This window comes from Oncorhynchus mykiss, chromosome 4 (assembly GCF_057628025.1).
Source record: "Oncorhynchus mykiss isolate SJ-2025 chromosome 4, ASM5762802v1, whole genome shotgun sequence".
Lineage (NCBI taxonomy): Eukaryota > Metazoa > Chordata > Actinopteri > Salmoniformes > Salmonidae > Oncorhynchus > Oncorhynchus mykiss.
The window spans coordinates 57,730,751-57,752,161 of record NC_143025.1 but is presented as its reverse complement, the minus strand read 5'-3'; the positions used below and the strand labels follow the sequence as shown (position 1 = coordinate 57,752,161).

The 21,411-nt window shown below is 43.0% G+C and overlaps 1 protein-coding gene across 2 annotated transcripts in view; it reads left to right on the top strand.

The window, feature by feature from the left end:
• Window positions 1-732: 732 nt before the first annotated feature.
• Window positions 733-21,411, top strand: part of LOC110522024 (acyl-CoA:lysophosphatidylglycerol acyltransferase 1) — an 85,531-nt gene continuing 64,852 nt past the window's right edge. Inside the window, exons 1-2 of one of the 2 annotated variants that reach the window (XM_036975552.2) lie at window positions 733-1,449; window positions 2,462-2,714. In XM_036975552.2, coding sequence (XP_036831447.1) covers window positions 2,477-2,714 — 238 coding nt within the window. In that variant the 5' untranslated portion in view covers window positions 733-1,449; window positions 2,462-2,476. Of the gene's footprint in view, window positions 2,247-2,461; window positions 2,715-21,411 lie in introns of both variants that reach the window. The other variant, XM_090232369.1, reaches the window with a different exon arrangement.

The following is a 21,411-nucleotide window of genomic DNA, read 5'->3' as shown; positions in this document are numbered from 1 at the left end:
GTCCACTTACTATCCCCTTACTCGGTGTGGTTCCAAATAAGACCAGCAGGGGGCGACCAGTGACAATATAGTGAAGTCAACATTGCAAAACAAAATCAAATGGTAATGATATAATGGAAGAGTACTTTGCATTATTTCTACAATCTTACAAGTGCACTGTGTATGTAGCACTCTGCCTTGTGATATTTTTTCTGTACTCAACACAATTATATGTTGTTAGGTACAATTAATTTTTATTCCACAATAGTTTCAGTGATGGGCCGAATAGGCATATGCACCGGTGATATTTAATTGTCTCCTGTAGGCCGTCATTGTAAATAAGAATATGTTCTTAACTGGCTTGCCTAGTTAAATTAAATAAATACATTTGTCAGAGAGAGTGACTGGATCTTCGGCAATGTCAAGGTTCAAATGCACCTTGCTCTCTGGATTTAAAATATGCTACAGCGTTCTCAATGAACTGGCGGGAAAGTTTGAACGCAATGGGCGCGCGGAGGACAAATCTGTTTTCGTTTACGATTAAATGTATTACGTCAGAATGCCCAATTCATAGATACGGAGTCAGAATAATGTCATTTAAAAGGCTCTCCATGACCCACTGTTAAAATGTTTCCAATCAGTCTAATTTGCATACACATTTTGATTGGATGATAGCTGTGAGGGTTATCGAATCAGGATAAAATCCTATGATTTCATAAAATATCAACATTCTATCATTAAAGATTTCCTGTCATTTGCAAATGCACCCCACCGGCAAATGACAGGAGAGGCAAGGAGTGGAATGTATAGCTGAACAGAGACGGCAACCAGGCGAATGGTTAATCACCTCTGTCTCTAAAGCGTTTGATGCTGTTTGTCAGGCAGAGCTTGCGCAGATCCACGTTTTCTCAGCGTCGTCGTCATAAATGATATTCTCCTCTGGTGGCCGCTCCATAAGTAGCTAGCGATAATCGAACGGGTCGGTGAAACTAGCGGAGCAGAATGTTAAATATCACCCGATGTGCAAACTGAAACGCTGCAGCATTTGCACTAAAACAACGGCGTGTTATATGGCTCTTCCAGCAAGGGATTGTTGCAATTGGATTAAAGTAGACGCAAGAGATGTAGATAGAAATGTCTAGCTAGCCAAAGTACTAGCTAACCGATGTTGCATCGATGGAATTATTCGAGTGCCATTGATTGAGATGCACCCAGCGACGCTAAATGAGTGGCTAACTAGCTACATGGATAGTATTAGCGGCTAGCTAGCCGTGACGGGAGTGTGGACGTTTAGTAACGTTGTGTGAATGGGAAATATACAATTTTGATACATACCTCAATGTTTAAGGATCTAACATGTTAACTAAATACATGTGACTTGGTATTCATCCATGCTAAGCCAGCCTTCTGTTTTATCGTCCGGAAGCGACATTTGGACGGGGGGACAGTAGCTAACGTTACTAAGATTGGGTGAGTTACAGTAAGATCAAGTGATAAGAACATTGATGTTAACTAGCCATTTGCTGGAACGTCTGATAGTGATTTAGATTTTATCGCCCTTGTGTTTAACTAGTAGCTAAATTGGCTAGATAACCAGGATTAGCTAACCACACACGGCTAGTTATCCAGCTAATAAGACATTGGTGCAGAATAGAAAAAATCGGACTTTGTACAAACACCTTACAAAATCTATGGAAATGGCAGCTAGCATGTCCCCACAAACTTGACTGTGTCGATATTGAAGATGGAAATTATGTTGGTGGTGGCTTATTAGTTAGCCAGCCAGCTAAGAATCGCGTCTGTCCAGCACTTCAAAATCCGTTATACCGCTAAAGTAAGCTACCGGGCTAACGTTAGCCAGCTTAGCAACTAATGTTAACAGCCGGTAGCTAGACGTTGTACGTCTGTTTCAGTCAGAGCATCATTTGATTGGCTTAACATTAACTAGTAGTTGACAATGCCCTGGTCGAAGATAACAACACAGCTAATAGCTTTATATTTCTAAGAATTCGCTGAATGTCTAGCCAGCTAAGTCAGTTGGTATGGGATCTACTACTGGACAAAGTCAACTGTTGTGGGTCTGTTCATTCCATGACCTCCACGTTGTACTGGACTTGCAAGATGTGGTGACATGATTTAAACCCGGAGTCCTGCTCAATGATATTAGCTAGCTGGCAGCATCTATTGTAACTATAAAGCACATTGAAACTATAACATGGATAACCGAGCCCAACGTTAGTCTCTAGAAAGGTTGCCTCCATTTTCAGGTAGTTAGTTAGCTAACGTTTATTGTTAGGTTGTCATGCATCCTATTTAGAACGGCCGAACAATATTTGTAGCTAGCCAACTAACGTTAGCTAGTTACATATCGGCATGCTTTTCTTAGCTAACATTAGCCATGTTTTCTGGTTAGTCATATTTTTCAAGTTTGTACCACTCATAAATAATTGCTAGCTAACTGGTTTTCTCCCTGTTTTCACAGGCAGTGTGCATCAGTATGGCACAACTTCTAGAAGGTGCCCGCAACCTGGGCTGGGTACTCCTGAACTCCTTCCTTCGTTTCATCTTTGTCTTCATTAATAACTGTGTAGCAATCCCTTCCTATTGCCTCTACTGCATTCTTCTTCAACCCCTCAGAGTAATGGACAGCCGTACTTTCTGGCTCATTGAAGGAATAATGTTCAAATGGATGTTGGCAATGGTGTCACAGTGGGGCTGGGTTGCAGGCTATACAGGTAAGATGCTACACAACAAGCCTGGAATGCAAAGTCGTGGTTGAAACTGGGAATGGTTATGAATGCAGGGGTTACTGTGGACACAAACCGTCATTATCATTGGTTCAGACTGGTGTGGTGGAATCAAAGTATTGATTTCAACAACCCTTTCAATATCACCTGATCCCCTTTCAGAATAACTTGTACCTCAACTGCAAGACCAATAGCTACTGTCTGTAGGAACTAGGAAGTTCATGCTGAACAGGTCATCCCCCTTGTATACGTTATGTATACATGTACCTGTAAATGTACGTTTTATGTTATAGACTCCTTTTGGTTTAAGACCATACACAATTGCTTCAAGTGTCATCACATTCTCATATAGTAGGCAAGTCTGTATAGTACAGTGAGTGTAATCACTTGATACATACAGTCCTGTTTTGCCAGCAACACTATTTCTAAGTTCATTCACACCAAAAAAGTGCCAGGGGTTCCCACTTTCAACGGGCTGATTGGGAGCCACATTGCCCTCTGAGCAGTGTTCCAAGAGGAAAATGCTTATATATTACAAAGTACTGAACATGAGGATCAACAAGGCCTGCTGATAAATAATGCATCGAACACCGACTTGTTTTTGCAACGTGCAGTGCATTCAGAAAGTATTCAGACCCCCGTTTCCACATTTTGTTACGTTACAGCCTTATTCTAAAATGGATTGAATTGTCCCCCCTCATCAAATTACACAATACCCATTACTGACAGCAGAAACCGGATTTGAGAAATTCTAGCAAATGTATTAAAAATACATGTAAATATCACATTTAATTAAGTATTCAGGCCCTTTACTCAGTACTTTGTTGAAGCATCTTTGGCAGCGATTACAGCCTGGGTTTGATGCTACAAGCTTGACGCACATGTGTTTGAGAGTTTCTCCCATTCTTCTCTGCAGATCCTCTCAAGCTCTGTCAGGTTGGATGGGGAGCATCGCTGCTCAGCTATATTTCGGTCTCTCCAGAGATGTTCGATCAGGTTCAAGTCCGGTGATATTGCAGAGAGCCACATCATTTTACAGAAATACTCGTTATAAATGTCGATGAAAATACAATTGTTGGACATAGAAATATAGATCCACTTCTCCTTAATGCAATCGCTGTCAGATTTCAAAAAAGCTTTGCGGAAAAAGCAAACCATGCAATAATCTGAGTACAGCCAAAAAGATATCTGCAATATTGGGTAGTCAACATTAGTCATTAATAGCATTATAAATATTCACTTACCTTTGATCTTCATCAGAATGCACTCCCAGGAATCCCAGTTCCACATTAAGTGTTTGATAATGTCCATCATTTATGTCCAAAGAGCTACTTTTGATAGCACGTTTGGTAAACAAATCCAAAGTCATGAAGTGCATTCCCTAGTTGCAGACGAAATGTCTATAGAAACATGTCAAATGGAATCAATCTTTAGGATGTTTTTAACAAAACTTCAATAATATTCCAACTTATGTCTGTAGAAAAGCAATGGAACGAGCTAACTCTCTCGTGACCGCGCCTCAGAGCCTGTGGCAATCTGCCAGACACCTTGCTCAAACAGCCCTTATGAGCCGCTACTTCACAGTTGAATCCTCAAACAAGTTTCTAAAGACGGTTGACATCTAGTGGAAGCCTTAGGAAGTGCAACAAAACCAATATCCCACTGTGTATTCAATAGGGGCTGGGTTGAAAATTGACCAACCTCAGATTTCCCACTTCCTGTTTGGATTTCTTCTCAGGTTTTTGCCAGCCATATGAGTTCTGTCATACTGACATATATCCTTCAAACAGTTTTAGAAACTTCAGTGTTTTCTATCCAATACTAATAATATGCATATATTGGCAACTGGGACTGAGGAGCAGGCCATTTACTCTGGGCACCTTTCATCCAAGCTACTCTACTGCCCCTGCAGCCATAAGTTAACCTGTGACAGGACTGCCAACGCACCCGTTCTCTGCATATGAGTAACCCCTTTACGCATTAGATCAGTAGTTACTTACATGGCTATTACTTTTCGGGAACAGTCGGGTAAATAACAGCTGAAGCTGCTGTGATTCTGAGTATCTTGCGTGACTCATTGCTACATAGCTTTTCATAACTCCCTGTCAACATAATATTGTCTACTCTTGGTTAAATGAGAATTTAGGGAAAGTACCGTGTTTGGAAGAACAGTGTGGGCAGTAGCAATTTTGTATTTTAGAAATGTCAAGTGGTGCATTGTGGCGGTAAGATATGGACCTGTATATTTTTACCACGAGAGAATTTGAATAGCCTATTCCCACCAGAGGCTGATGGGACGAGCGATAGGAGTACGGGCTCATTGTAATGGCTGGAATGGAATAAATGTAACCGTATCAACCATGTGGAAACCACATGTTTGACACATTTCCATGTATTGCACTCCAGCCTTTACACAGAGCCCGTCCTCCTTATAGCTCCTCCCACCAGACTCCTCTGATTCACACCAGTAATATTACCACATGTATATCAGCCACCAGCTGCTTCTCCTCATCTCTCTTATGGACTGTATTCTTAGATTCTTGAGAACGCTGCAATGCCTACACTTAAAACCACAATGCTGATTTTGTATTACAGCCCAACAGCAGCTCCACCACTAAATTAGGTGTAGGCCTAATTCTGAGGACTGGGGAAATGCAAACACTCCAATAGAGCTGTGGATACAAGGACTCATGGTCCATGAGAATGACATGAATGTTATACTGATTTTGGACCTATATTGTTTACAAAGACTAATGCGTATATATGAATATTGATAGGTTAAGGCAGTTGTACGAAGCTTGAAGCAGTTCAAAAATAATTTGTTTAATTGAAAACTATATATACTGCTCAAAAAAATAAAGGGAACACTAAAATAACACATCCTAGATCTGAATGAAATATTCTTATTAAATACTTTTTTCTTTACATAGTTGAATATGCTAACAAAGAATCACACAAATTATCAATGGAAATCAAATGTATCAACCCATGGAGGTCTGGATTTGGAGTCACACTCAAAATTAAAGTGGAAAACCACACTACAGGCTTATCCAACTTTGAAGTAATGTCCTTAAAACAAGTCAAAATTAGGCTCAGTAGTGTGTGTGGCCTCCACGTGCCTGTATGACCTCCCTACAACGCCTGGGCATGCTCATGATGGCGGATGGTCTCCTGAGGGATGGAGTGGCGGATGGTCTCCTGAGGGATCTCCTCCCAGACCTGGACTAAAGCATCCGCCAACTCCTGGACAGTCTGTGGTGCAACGTGGCGTTGTCTTGCATTAGGAGGAACCCAGGGCCAAACGCACCAGCATATGGTCTCACAAGGGGTCTGAGGATCTCATCTCGGTACCTAATGGCAGTCAGGCTACCTCTGGCAAGCACATGGAGGGCTGTGTGGCCCCCCAAAGAAATTCCGCCCCACACCATGACTGACCCATCGCCAAACCGGTCATGCTGGAGGATGTTGCAGGCAGCAGAACGTTCTCCACGGCGTCTCCAGACTCTGTCACGTGCTCAGTGTGAACCTGCTTTCATCTGTGAAAGCACAGGGCGCCAGTGGCAAATTCGCCAATCTTGGTCTTCTCTGGCAAATGTCAAACGTCCTACACGGTGTTGGGCTGTAAGCACAACCCCACCTGTGGATGTCGGGCCCTCATACCACCCTCATGGAGTCTGTTTCTGATCGTTTGAGCAGACACATGCACATTTGTGGCCTGCTGGAGGTCATTTTGCAGGGCTCTGGCAGTGCTCCTCCTTGCACAAAGGCGGAGGTAGCGGCCCTGCTGCTGGGTTGTTGCCCTCCTATGGCCTCCTCCACGTCTCCTGATGTACTGGCCTGTCTCCTGGTAGCGCCTCCATGCTCTGGACACTACGCTGACAGACACAGCAAACCTTCTTGCCACAGCTCACATTGATGTGCCATCCTGGATGAGCTGCACTACCTGAGCCACTTGTGTGGGTTGTAGACTCCGTCTCATGCTACCACTAGAGTGAAAGCACCGCCAGCATTCAAAAGTGACCAAAACATCAGCCAGGAAGAATAGGAACTGAGAAGTGGTCTGTGGTCACCACCTGCAGAACCACTCCTTTATTGGGGGTGTCTTGCTAATTGCCTATAATTTCCACCTGTTGTCTATTCCATTTGCACAACAGCATGTGAAATTCATTGTCAATGTGTTGCTTCCTAAGTGGACAGTTTGATTTCACAGAAGTGTGATTGACTTGGAGTTACATTGTGTTGTTTAAGTGTTCCCTTTATTTTTTTGAGCAGTGTGTATATATATATATATATATATATATATATATATATATATATATATACACACACACACTTGAAGTCAAAAGTTTTACATATACCTAAGCCAAATACATTTAAACTCAGTTTTTCACAATTCCCTGTCTTAGGTCAGTTAGGATCACCTCTTTATTTTAAGAATGAGAAATGTTAGAATAGTAGAGTTATTTCAGCTTTTATTTCTTTCATCACATTCCTAGTGGGTCAGAAGTTTACATACACTCAATTAGAATTTGATAGCATTGCCTTTAAATTGTTTCACTTGGGTCAAACGTTTCGGGTGGCCTTCCACAAGCTTCCGACAATAAGTTGGGTGAATTTTGGCCTGTCCTTTTGACAGAGCTTGTGTAACTGAGTCAGGTTTGTAGGCCTCCTTGCTCGCACACGCTTTTTCAGTTCTGCCCCAAATTTTTCTATAGGGTTGAAGTCAGGGCTTTGAGATGGCCACTCCAATACCTTGACTTTGTTGTCCTTAAGCCATTTTGCCACAACTTTGGAAGTATGCTTGGGGTCATTGTCCATTTGGAAGACCCATTTGCGACCAAGCTTTAACTTCCTGACTGATGTCTTGAGATGTTGCTTCAATATATACACAATTTTCTTTCTTCATGATGCCATCTATTTTGTGAAGTGCAGCAAAGCACCCCCACAACATGATGCTGCCACCCCCGTGCTTCACGGCTGGGATGGTGTTCTTCAGCTTGCAAGCCTCCCCCTTTTTCCTCCAAACATAATGATGGTCATTATGGCCAAACAGTTCTATTTTTGTTTTATCAGACCAGAAGACATTTCTCCAAAAAGTACGATCTTTGTCCCCATGTGCAGTTGCAAACCATAATCTGGCTTTTTGTATGGCGGTTTTGAAACAGTGGCTTCTTCCTTGCTGAGCGGCCTTTCAGGTTATGTCGATATAGGACTTGTTTTAGATACTTTTGTACCTGTTTCGTACATCTTCACAAGGTAATTTGCTGTTGTTCTGGGATTGATTTGTACTTTTCGCACATTCATCTCAAAGTACATTCATATCTAGGAGACAGAACACGTCTCCTTCCTGAGCGGTATGAAGGCTGCGTGGTCCCATGGTGTTTCTACTATATTTTTTGTACAGATGAACGTGGTACCTTCAGGCATTTGGAAATTGCTCCCAGGGATGAACCAGACTTGTGAAGGTATTTAATTTTTTTTTTCTGACGTCTTGGCTGATTTCTTTTGATTTTCCCATGATGTCAAGCAAGAGGCACTAAGTTTGAAGGTAGGCCTTGAAATACATCCACAGGTACTCCTCCAATTGACTCAAATGATGTCAATTAGTTTATCAGAAGCTTCTAAAGCCATGACATCATTTTCTGGAGTTTTCCAAGCTGTTGAAAGACAGTCAACTTAGTGCATGTAAACTTCTGACCCACTGGAATTGTGGTACATTGAAATAATCTGTCTGTAAATAACTGTTGGCAAAATTGCTTTTGTCATGCACAAAGTGGATGTCCTAACCGACTTGCCAAAACTATACTTTGTTAACAAGAAATTTGTGGAGTGGTTGAAAAACGAGTTTTAATGACTCCAACCTAAGTGAATGTAAACTTCCGACTTCAACTCTATGTATTCAGACCTTTTGCTATAAGCTTTGCATTTGAGCTCATTGATTATCCTTGATGTTTCTACAATTTGATTGGAGTCCACCTGTGGTAAATTCAATTGATTGGACATGACTTGGAAAGGCACACACCTGTCTATATAAGGTGCCACAGTGGACGGTGCATTTCAGAGCAAAAACCAAGCTATAAGGTCAAAGGAATTGTCCATAGAGCGCTGAGACAGGATTGTGTTAGCACAGATCTGGGGAAGGGTACCAACAAATGTCTGCAGCATTGAAGATCCCAAGAACACAGTGGCCTCCATCATTCTTAAATGGAACAAGTTTGAAACCACCAAGACTCTTCCTAGAGCTGGCCGGGCGGACAAACTGAGCATCGGGGGAGAAGGGCCTTGGTCAGGGAGGTGACCAGGAACCCGACAGTCACTCTGACAGAGCTCCAGAGTTCCTCTGTGGAGATGGGAGAACCTTCCAGAAGGACAACCATCTCTGCAGCATTCCACCAATCAGGCCGTTATGTTAGTGGCCATATGGAAGCCACTCCTCAGTAAAAGGCACATGCTAGCCCACTTTGAGTTTGCCAAAAGGCACCTAAAGGACTCAGACCATGAGACATTCTCTCGTCTGATGAAACCAGGATTGAACTATTTGGCCTGAATGTTAAGCGTCACGTCTGGAGAAAACCTGGCACCATCCCTATGATGAAGCATGGTGGTGACAGCATCGTACTGTGGGTATGTTTTTATTCGGCAGGCACTGGGAGACTAGTCAGGATTAATGGATCGATAGACAGAGCCAAGTACAGAGATTCTTGATGAAAACCTGTTTCAGAGCACTCTGGACCTCACCCTAGTGTGAAGGTTCACTTTCAAACGAGACAACGACCCTAAGTATACAGCCAATACAACGCAGCAGTGGCAACAAGTCTCAATGTCCTTGAGTGGCCCAGCCAGACCTGGGACTTGAACCTGATTGGACATCTCTGGAGAGACCTAAAAATAGCTGAACAGTAACACTCCCAATCCAACCTGACCGAGCATGAGAGGATCAGCAGAGAAGAAAGGAAGAATCTCCCCAAATACAGATGTGCCAAGCTTGTAGCGTCACACAATTCTATAGTCGCTGCCAAAGGTGCTTCAACAAAGTACTGAGTAAAGGGTTTGAAAACTCCAAACATTTGCATAAGTATATTTTAAATGAGTGAATATCTGAACTTGTTTTTAATCCATTTTAGAATAAGACTGTAACAAAATGTGATGTCAAGGTGTCTCAATACTTTCCGAAGTCACTGTATATCACATCTTTGAAACCATTTGAACAGCAGGAAGTCTTTCAGATTGTGTCTTATTAGGCCCAACAGGCAAAGATCAACTAGGCCACATTCGTATGAATTAATTTAACAAAGAAACAGATGTACTTTAACTCAAATGTTGGGCTAAATTGAGGTTACATCCATCTGCTGTTACTGGAGCTGACTTTCCATTTTCTCCTGATAAAACTGGAGGGTTATTTTCAAGCAGAATTGTCCATAGCAGGGTTGCAGTTTGGGAGTCCAGACTTCCTGACTCGTGCACCTGGGTGTGTGTATCCTCATGGGTGATTCAGTGGGCCTAGGAAACCAAATTGAAACTATCCAAAACCACCTTTTTATGCTTGCTCTCCTCCCACAGTCCCCTCAATCAGCTAAACCTGTTACAAACAATAACTCCCTCAACGGAAGAAATGATGGTGTGGGTGAGTTTACTTGCTCGGGACTGACATGAGGCAAAGATCCTGTATCTAAGTCTATGGTGTAACCAGTTAGGCTGTTGTGTCCACTCTGTGCAGTAAACTCACCCACACCCTCTTGCCTCATCTCTCCCATTGAGGGAGTTCTTGTTCACCATGCATGTGTAAAGTAGGTTCCTTGATGCGAGTTGATACCTGCCTGTATGGAGGGCATGATGGTTGCTGAAAACCTGTATTATACACACAGGAACATCTTAATTGTGTACTCCTCTCCTCAAAACCCATGAGAGAAAGGTCAGAGGGGTGGTACCTCTGGCTTTCTCATCCAATAGTGTTTTGAGACAAGGAGTATGCAATTGAGATCTACTCACACTCCAATCAATCACACTTATTTATAAAGCCTTTTTTTTTTACATCCGCAGATGTCACAAAGTGCTATATTGAAACCCAGCCTAAAACCCCAAACATAGTATCCAAGTCTGGATACCAATGGGATGATTACACATGTATTCCCCTCACTCACACACTGGGTGTGATTATCTGTATCCTGCCCATGTCAACATTGAATACTAAGTTCAAAAGTACACTGAACAAAAATATAACTGCAACATGCAACAATATTTTGCTAAGATTTTACTCTGTTATAGTTCATATAAGAATGTAAACTGAAAACTTCATTAGGCACTAAGCTATGGATTTTCCCATGTACAGGTCCTTGCGACCTGGGGCCGTGCGTTATGGCGGCAGATGAATGGCACAACAATGGGCCAGGATCTCGTCACAGTATCTCTGCGTTCAAATTGCCATCAATAAAATGCAATCATGTTCATTGTCCTTAGCTTATGCTTGTCCATGCAATTACCCCACAGCCACCATGGGGCACTCTGTTCATAACTTTGACATTGGCAAACTGCTGGCCCACACGGTCTGCCATTGCCCGGTATGGTTGAAAGCGGGATTAATCTGTGGAGAACACACTTCTGAGCATACAGATGAGGTTTCTGAAAGTTTGTGTGTAAATTCTTCACTTGTGCAAACCCACAGTTTATCAGCTGTCAGGTGACTGGTCTCAAACGATCCCGCAGGTAAGGAAGCTGGATGTGGAGGTCCTGGGCTGGTGTGGTTACACGTGGCCTGCAGTTGTGAGGCCGGTTGAATGTACTACCAAATTCCCTAAAATCACGTTGGAGTTGACTTTTGGGAGAGAAATTAACATTACTCACTCAGGCAAACGCTCTGGTGGACATTCCTGCAGTCGGCATGCCAATTTCACGCTCCCTCAACTTGAGACATCTGTGGCGTTTTGTGACAAAACTGCTAATTTTAGTGGCTGTCACCAGCACATGTTTAGTTTATATTTTTGTTCAGTGTAGTATAGCCATTTTCCAGGTTCTGGGTACAAAAAGTATGTCATATAGAAAAGATAATGCTCTGTTGATTGAGTATTCAACCACATTCCCACTCCTCTCTCCATATCACCCCATGGGCAGACCTGTATGACAGACTAGGGTGCATCAACAGAGCTACACCAATTCTGAGTGTTACAGAACATCTGTATAGCATGGCAGAATGTGAGTGCAATGCATGCGTACCAGATCTGTCTCTACCTCCACACTGAGGTCAAAGTTCACTGGGGCTTCCTGCTCACCAGTCTGCTCTCTGAGTAGAAGCAGTGCCGATCCCTGTATTCCCAGGTCATGGAGGAATGTGAGAGAGAGCGAAGAGAAATTAGCAGATCTGTAAAAAAATATATGTATATAATACAGAAAGACTTAAGTATTTGGAGTCTCACAACTGGTCTGCAGTGTTACTATTTCACAACTTGGTAGGAACATGATCAATAATGTGTAGCAAATACTGTATAAACACATGATCAGCCTTTACGGAGGTAAATTTCTTTCTCACTAATATAAGGTCACCGTGGATGTTATATTTTGTAACGTTAATGTCAACATATGGTGCTATTTGGCCTGTCCTATGACTTCTGCACCCTTTCACTCCACTAAGCAGCAACGTTGCATCCAGGTTGTCTGCCCAGAATGTTACATCGCCAGGCCGAGACAGGTGCCCTAGTAGGCTGGGAAGGCGGGATTAGAGTGAGTGGCAACATCTTGGTTGTGGCCGTTTGATCAAACTTCCACCTCACAGAACAGTGGCATACGTGATGTGTTGTTATTGCTTTGTTTTATTAGGTTGGAGTAGAATACCGAAAGATCATATCCTGCCTGTCTTGAGACTGACTGTCATGTTTAGACATGTTGACCATCTTTTCCTTGGTCACATTGGGTGTTGTAGAGGTCTGCGCAGGACTGATTTCTTCATCCCGCCTGTACCTGCTGGCTTTCTGTCTGACTCCCACTCCCAACTGCAAGAACTGGTCCCAAACCGAACTGCAGGCCTGCAATGTTATTTTAGGCATATGTGACTCAGCTCACTTGCCAGCCATGGTCCCATCAATTTTGCGCCTTATAGGCAGTAGGTTTGTTCAGTCGTGGCGTGTGGGTAAAATCACGGTGGAAGCAAAGCCAAGCTAGTTTAAGACATATTACAACCTATATTGTAGTAATTGTGTTGTTTTCTCTATAACCCATTCATTCACACACCACCATGATATACAATAAGGTCGTGACGACAAAGAGACAAGTCACACAGTGGTGGAATAAACCACATATTTATTTAATCACAAAACCAAACAGCAACATCTGTCTGAAGTCCACAAAGCAAATATTGCATGAAACAAACTTATCTGCAACATGGTCAAGCAAGTTAATATTTTCAACAGTTTACTAAACAACTACTGATTTAGAACGAGTTACTGCAAGTCAGCACAAAAACAACAGCACTGCCTCTGCTATTTCAGGAACATTTCAACTTAAACATTTATACAACGTCAAATCAACGGCTATATATGCTTAGTTTGATATACGGAAAACGGATACCAAACACAATTTATTCCAGTCAATGTTAAGTATCATTTGTCTGTCCATGGTACTGATTTCTGTGTGTGTGTGCGCAATTAAAACAAAAATGTTGACTTTACCCTACTTGTAGACTAGTTGAATGCCAATGTAATCCTCTTTCATGTTGGCAAGACGGTCTATGGCTCTGTCATAGTTTAGTTTTTGTTGTCATAGGCTAGTAAGCATTTTAGCTAGTGTAACAGTATAACTTTAGACCGTCCCTCGCCCATACCCGGGCGCGAACCAGGGACCCTCTGCACACGTTAACAACAGTCACCCACGAAGCATCGTTACCCATCGCTCCACAAAAGCCGCGGTCTTTGCAGAGCAAGGGGAACCACTACTTCAAGGTCTCAGAGCAAGTGATGTCACCGATTGAAACGCTATTTAGCGCGCAACACAGCTAACTAGCTAGCTATTTCACATCCGTTAAACTAGGTAGCTTAACTTCCTTACATGGGAAACAATGAACCAGCTAAATTGGCTAGCTAGCTAACGTGAGCCTACTAGACTACATATTTAACTTCCAGCCTCAGGCCAGTGGCACATCATATACATTTATGGTTAGATCAAAATTGTCATTGGCCTGTACAGATAATTAAGTCAAAACCACAAGTCCAAATCACCATGGCCATCCAAGGTTTAGGAAATTATGATTTAGCAAGCTAGCTACTGCAGGATATCAACACAAGCAGACCAGAAACACAGTTTTGCATAGGAAGTGATTTGATTCGTGTGAAGCCAAATCCAAACGGGTCGTCCTTGGCGTTTTACTGCACGAGGACAACCCACAGTTGAACTCAGCTCAACGCTGATTGGCTAATTATTCTATAAAACATTTTATCAAGAGAGGCCTAATGCTTGCTGTTATCAACGGCGGCAAAATGTTATACTCTTTCGGTCCAGACAGCATGAGATACATGGCTACAAACTGAGACCGAGTGGAGCTGTTTCCCTCGCTTGTATGATTCTTCCCGTGAGATTCAGCCGCTTGTGAATTGACGGAAATTATGAACACACAGGGAGAGATGAGAATATTTTATAATTTTAATGTTTTTAGTCGTCAAATATTTGGGGAATCCTGGTTTCCCTTGGAATCTGTGAATACACGCCACTGGTTGAATTACCATAGATTCTCACGTGGCCCTTTCTATATTACTGGGCTATACCAGCCAATTTAGGCCATTATTATAAATAAGAACTTGTTCTTAACTGACCAGCCTAGTTAAATAAAAAATATGCTAGATGTAGTTTGAAGAGATCAGAGTTTCTCTTGAGCTATTTTATAGTCTACCATTTTAGGAGTGGGAAGATTTTCAGAGGGCGACATATGGGTGATCAATATTTGTTTCTAGGCAATGTCGTAATTTATAGGCTAATCATATATTTAGGAAGTATATTTCCTTGGAAAGATAACTGCCCCGTTCTTCTCCGCCCATGCATAAGCTATAGCCTACTCTATTAAATTGAGACCACACCCACACCTGATCTTGCAGGTATAGCTATTGAACGTGAAGCAGCAAGAATGATTACAACGACACTTGCTTCGTTTTGGATATAGCCTACCTTTTTAGGAGGAGGATTTGCAGGCAGAGGCAAATAAATGGGTAAAAAATACTTATTGAAAATGAAAAGGCGCACCACTCGCTCACCATAGTAGCCTAACATGCTGACTACACCGGGCATGCGCGTGCCAATTGATTTTGTCCATCCACACCAGACGCGACCTGGACACGCAGGTTGAAATATCAGAACGAACTCTGAACCAACTATTAATTTGGAGACCGGTCGAAACATTCATGTATATTTAGCTAGGTTGCTGTTGCTAGCTAAGTTGTCATGGGATATAAATGTTGGATTGTTTTTATTTTTTTGTAATTTATCCCTTCTCCCCAATATCCATCTTGTCTCATCGCTGCAACTCCCTAACGGACTTGGGAGAGACGAAGGTGGAGTCATGCGTCCACCGAAACATGACCAGCCTAACCGCGCTCCTTAACAGCTACCAGCTTAACCCGGAAGCTAGCCGCACCAATGTGTTGGAGGGAATACCATTCAACCTGCAGGCCCCCGGCACACCACAAGGAAGCGGTATGGCTCGGGCGTGATGACCCAAGTAAAGACCCCCGGCCAAACCCTCCCCTAACCGGACGACGCTGGTCCAATTGTGCGCCATCCTATGTGACTCCCGGCCGCTACAGTGGCAAAACCCGGGAATGAACCCAGGTCTGTAGTAACGCCTCTAGCACTGCAAAACAGTGCCTTAGACTGCTGCGGCACTCAGGAGGCCCATTGGGTTGTTATTTTACCTGAAATGCACAAGGTTATTTTGTTCCTGTATTTTTGTAGAATTTTGACCTATTTTGAGTCACACACACAATTTTGTGTTCTCTACTCAGACAATGAATCCACAGATAAAAGGGTAAACCTAGTTAGTTTCTAGTTCTTCTGGAAAAACTTGTTTCTGTTTTTGATGCTTGATGCACTGCAAGTCCCGCTTCTCCCTTCTCTTCATTGCTTTTTAGGAGCATATACCCATGTGGGTGATTAAAAGCTGAACTGAGGTCCACACTCCAGTCGGTGGTGATAATGCAACTTGAAGTTGGTTGCCAACTGCAATATAAAGTCCACATAAGACTGGGAAAACTTTCCACTTGCTTCCAGCACATAAAAATCGTCTGTCCTCGGTTTCAACACTCACTGCCGAGTTCCAAACTGTCTCTGGAAGCAACGTCAGCACAAGAACTGTTCGTCCGGAGCTTCATGAAATGGGTTTCCATGGCTGAGCAGGCGCACAGAAGCCTAAAATCGCCATGTGCAATTCCAAGCGTCGGCTGGAGTGGTGTAACGCTCACTGCCATTGGACTCTGGAGAGATGAATCACGCGTCACCATCTGTCAGTCTGACGGACAAAACTGGGTTTGGCAGATGCGAGGAGAACGCTACCTGCCCAAATGCATAGTGCCAACTGTAAAGTTTGGTGGATGAGGAATAATGGTCTGGGGCTGTTTTTCATGATTCGGGCTAGGCCCCTTAGTTCCAGTGAAGGGAAATCTTAACGCTACAGCATAGTGACATTCTAGATGATTCTGTGCTTCCAACTTTGTGGCAACAGTTTGGGGAAAGCCCTTTCCTGTTTCAGCATGACAATGCCCCCGTGCACAAAGCGAGGTCCATACAGAAATGGTTTGTTGAGATCGGTGTGGAAGAACTTGACTGGCCTGCACAGAGCCATGACCTCAACCCCATCGAACACCTTTGAATGAATTGGAACGCCGACTGCGAGCCAGGCCTAATCGCCCAACATCAGTGCCAGACCTCACTAATGCTCATGTGACTGAATGCTGCGGGGACTTGATCCCAGTGTTCCAACATCTAGTGGAAATCCTTCCCAGAAGAGTGGTTATAGCAGCAACGGGATGGACCAACTCCATATGAATGCCCATGATTGGGGAATGAGCTGTTCAACGAGCAGGTGTCCATACTTTTGGTCATATAGTGTATATATGCTTCAGTTTGCTGCGTGACTGGTTTCACATTTGTCTCCAGTGATTGAAGTATAAATATCTATATAAACTCCCTTTTTTTTCAGGACCCTGTCTTTCAAAGATAATTTGTAATAATCCAAAAAACTTCACAAATCTTCATTGTAAAGGGTTTAAACTCTGTTTCCCATGCTTGTTCAATGAACCCTAAACAATTAATGAACATGCACCTGTGGAACTGTCATTAAGACACGAACAGCTTAAAGACGGTAGGCAATTAATGTCACAGTTATGAAAACATAGGACACTAAAGAGGCCTTTCTACTGACTCTGAAAAACACCAATTGAAAGATGCCCAGGGTCCCTGCTCATCTGCGTGAGCGTGCCTTTGGCATGCTGCAAGGAGGCATGAGGACTGCAGATGTGGCCAGGGCAATAAATTGCAATGTCCGTACTGTGAGACGCCTAAGACAGCGCTACAGGGAGACAGGATGGACAGCGGCAGACCACGTGTAACAACACCTGCACAGGATCGGTACATCCGAACATCACACCTGCGGGACAGGTACAATATGGCAAACAACTGCCTGAGTGTGCATTCCTGGTGTAAATCTCTCCATCAGTGCTCAGATTGTCCGCAATTGATTGAGGCTGGACTGAGGGCTTGTAGGCCTGGCTTGATCGAGGCTGGACTGAGGGCTTGTAAGGCAGGTCCTAACCAGCCATCACCGGCAACATCGCCTATGGGCACAAACCCACCATCGCTGGACCAGACAGGACTGGCAAAAAGTGCTCTTCACTGACGAGTCGCGATTTTGTCTCACCAGGGTTGATGGTCGGATTCGCGTTTATGGTCGAAAGAATGTTACACCGAGGCCTCTACTCTGGAGTGGGATCAATTTAGAGGTGGAGGGTCTGTCATGGTCTCAGGCGGTGTGTCACAGCATCATCGGACTGAGCTTGTTGTCATTGCAGGCAATCTCAACGCTGTGCAAGACAGGAATGTCAGTGTTCTGTCATTGGCAGCAAAGAGCCCGGATTTTAATCCCATTGAGCATGTCTGGTACCTGTTGGATCGGAGGGTGAGGGCTAGGGCCATTCCCCCCAGGAATGTCCAGGAAATTGCAGGTGCCTTGGTGGAAGAGTGGGGTAACATCTCACAGCAAGAACTGGCACATCTGTTGCAGTCCATGAGGAGGAGATGCACTGCAATACTCAATGCAGCTGGTGGCCACACCAGATACTGACTGTTAGTTTTGATTTTGACCCCTCCCCCCTCCTCTAATCTTTTGTTCATACAAATATTTACACTAGTTCATTTTGCTGGAAATAAACGCAGTTGGCAGTGGGAGGATTTTATTTTATTTTTTTTGTCTTTTGCTGAGTTTATTTACAATTCCCTTATCCAAACAGATTACTCATTTTACCGAGCTCTTATCAAGTTGTAAATTACAGTGCATGGAGAATGGTGTTATTTCTATTGGTGGGGAAAAGTGGAGGCTTTTTCCACTTGGAACCGGTAGGTTTGTTAGACCTTAATGTTTTCCTTGCCCGCAAAGGTGGTGGAATTATTAAGGACTTTGACTTATCTGTAGACAAACCTGTGCCACACCTTAATTTATTTGTTCTCCACCCCAAATGAGTAGCAGGTCAATAGCCTGCTGTTCTCATGCTTAAATTCAAGGTCTGAATACGTATAGAGAGATGTCCATTAAAAGGGAATAATAATACTTTTATGCACACTTATCTCGGGTTGGAATCGGGGCCTAGTAGCCTAAATTGAATTGAATGTGAAACCCATTTAGAAACTTGGGTTTTACATGAACTCTGCCTGGGTATGCCCGTGACGATGACAATTGGCAGGATTTAATCTGTAGCAGGACGTGGTGATCCCGACCGGATTTTTGTCTCTAGTCCTATTCATTCATCCCAATAGTTGGCTGCATTGCCCTGCCCTGATACTTTGAACATTCACTCACACTACTTTGTACAAATTTGGTCTGTGATAGCCCCATGTTAATGAATTAAAATTTGCTGATTTAAAAAAAATGATTGCTTTATGAAAAATGGCATCGTGCAATCATGGAAGAGAGCATTTGTATTGAAGTGAAAAGAGCCATTGATTTTTCCAGTCTTTCTTTTTGTCATGGGGCTATTTCTAACTCGTACTAACTGCAAACTTCTTAATACCCAGACACAGGAAGTTTGTCACAGGAAATGGCATCATGATGCCTCTTCTGGCTTCTCTCTTGTACTGTGGCTTTTCTGAGCGAGGACAAGCATGTGCCGTGTTAATACACTGGAGAAGATTTTCGGGTCTCTTGCCAAATTTCCGCCCTCTCTGAGATAGAGCCGGAGGGAAGGGGCGACAAGTTCAGAGGAAGACCGTTTAGCCGACTGCCGTTGTCTAATTAGAAACTCTACCTTAGGCCCCACTGTCCTGCTGCCGGTTTACTGTGCCATTTCTCACAGACAATTTCCCTGATGAATGATACATGACAGCCCTGTTGTAGATTCTCTCTCTCACTCACTCCTCCCACTCCACACAATGGAGAATGTCTGTGCTCACTGATGGAGGTATGGCTGCTTAGGCTGTGTGACATTCATCAACCCCTCTGGGGGACTTGGGCACCCAAGTGTGAAGATGTTTCATATTGTTTGCTCTTGATGCCTATTCTTATAGTGATTAGAATGACTTTCCTGAGGTGGGGGCGAATGGAGGCCATGATTGATCTGGTGAACAAGTTTTCATTTTTTCTTTAATTGATTCAGACTTTTTTTTTAGATGTTTGCATGATACTGGATAAATAAACCTGATTCTTATTGGGCTGAAGTTGATTGACATAAGATGTTGACGCTCACCTGTCCAGTTATGTACAATGGAATAGTTGTATGTACTATATATTTGAATATGAAAATACACCAACGGAAAAGGCTAACAATGACTTGACTTGTACAGTGCCTTCAAAGTATTCACACCGCTTGAAAGACCGGGGTAGGTTTTGCCGATGCCTCAAAGAATGCCACCTGTCGTAGATGGGTAAACACATTTTTAAAAAGCAGATATTGAATATCCCTTTGAGCATGGTGAAGTAAATAATTACAGTTTGGATGGTGTATCAATACACCCAGTCACTACAATGATACAGGCGTCCTTTCTAACTCAGTTGTCTGAGAGTAAGGAAACCACTCAGGGATTTCAGAGGAAAATGGTGACTTTAAAACAGTTACAGAGTTGAATGGCTGTGATAGGAGAGAACCTAAGGATCAACAACATTGTATTTACTCCTCAATACTAACCTAATTGACCAGAGTGGAAAGAAGGAATCCTGTACAGAACAAAAAATACTACAAAACATGCATCCTGTTTGCAATTCGGCACTAAATGAAAACTGCAAATAAATGAACTATGTCCTTAATAAAAAGTGTTATGTTTGGGGCAAATCCATTTGAATCCCACCTTGTAACAACAAAATGTGGAAAAGTCAAGGGGTGTGAATACTTTCTCAAGGAACTGGATGTAGGCCTACCTACCAGCACAGAAGCTTACAATCAAGTTTGTTCATTTGACATCTGAGATGTGCTGCTACCTTGGCCATGTCATTGAGCACTGTTGCACGTTGTGTAGCTCCACCACTCATTAAATCTCAAGAGCCCCCATTCCCTGGTGAATAACAATGGCTCCTAATCACACCTGCTTCCAAGAGGTTATTTTTCTGACGCATTGCAGCACCTCTTTAGGCAATGGGTCCTGACCTTGCTGTGTCACGGGCACTCAAAGTGCTTATTTCCCCCCCCAAAAAACTTACTTGAGACTAGAGGTCGACCGATTATGATTTTTCAACGCCGATGCCGATTATTGGAGGGCCAAATAAAAGCCGATACCGATTAATTGGCCTATTTATTTATTTGTAATAATGACAATTACAACAATACTGAATTAACACTTATTTTAACTTAATATAATTCAGCAATAAAATCAATTTAGCCTCAAATAATAATGAAACGTTCGATTTGGTTTAAATCATGCAAAAACAAAGTGTTGGAGAAGAAAGTTAAAGTGCAATATGTGCTATGCTATGCTAACGTTTAAGTTTCTTGCTCAGAACATGAGAACATATGAAAGCTGGTGGTTCCTTTTAACATGAGTCTTCAATATTCCCAGGTAAGAAGTTTTAGGTTGTAGTTATTATACAAATTATGGGACTATTTCTCTCTATACCATTTGTATTTCATTAACCTTTGACTATTGGATGTTCTTATAGGCACTTTAGTATTGCCAGTGGAACAGTATAGCTTCCGTCCCTCTCCTCGCCCCTACCTGGGCTCGAACCAGGAACACAACAGCCACCCTCGAAGCAGCGTTACCCATGCAGAGCAAGGGGAACAACCACTCCAAGTCTCAAAGCGAGTGACGTTTAAAACGCTATTAGCGCGCACCCCGCTAACTAGCTAGCCATTTCACATCGGTTGCACGAGCCTAATCTCGGGAATTGATAGGCTTGAAGTCATAAACAGCGCAATGGTTGACGCTCAACGAAGAGCTGCTGGCAAAATGCACTAAAGTGCTGTTTGAATGAATGCTCACGAGCCTACTGCTGCCTACCACCGCTCAGTCAGAC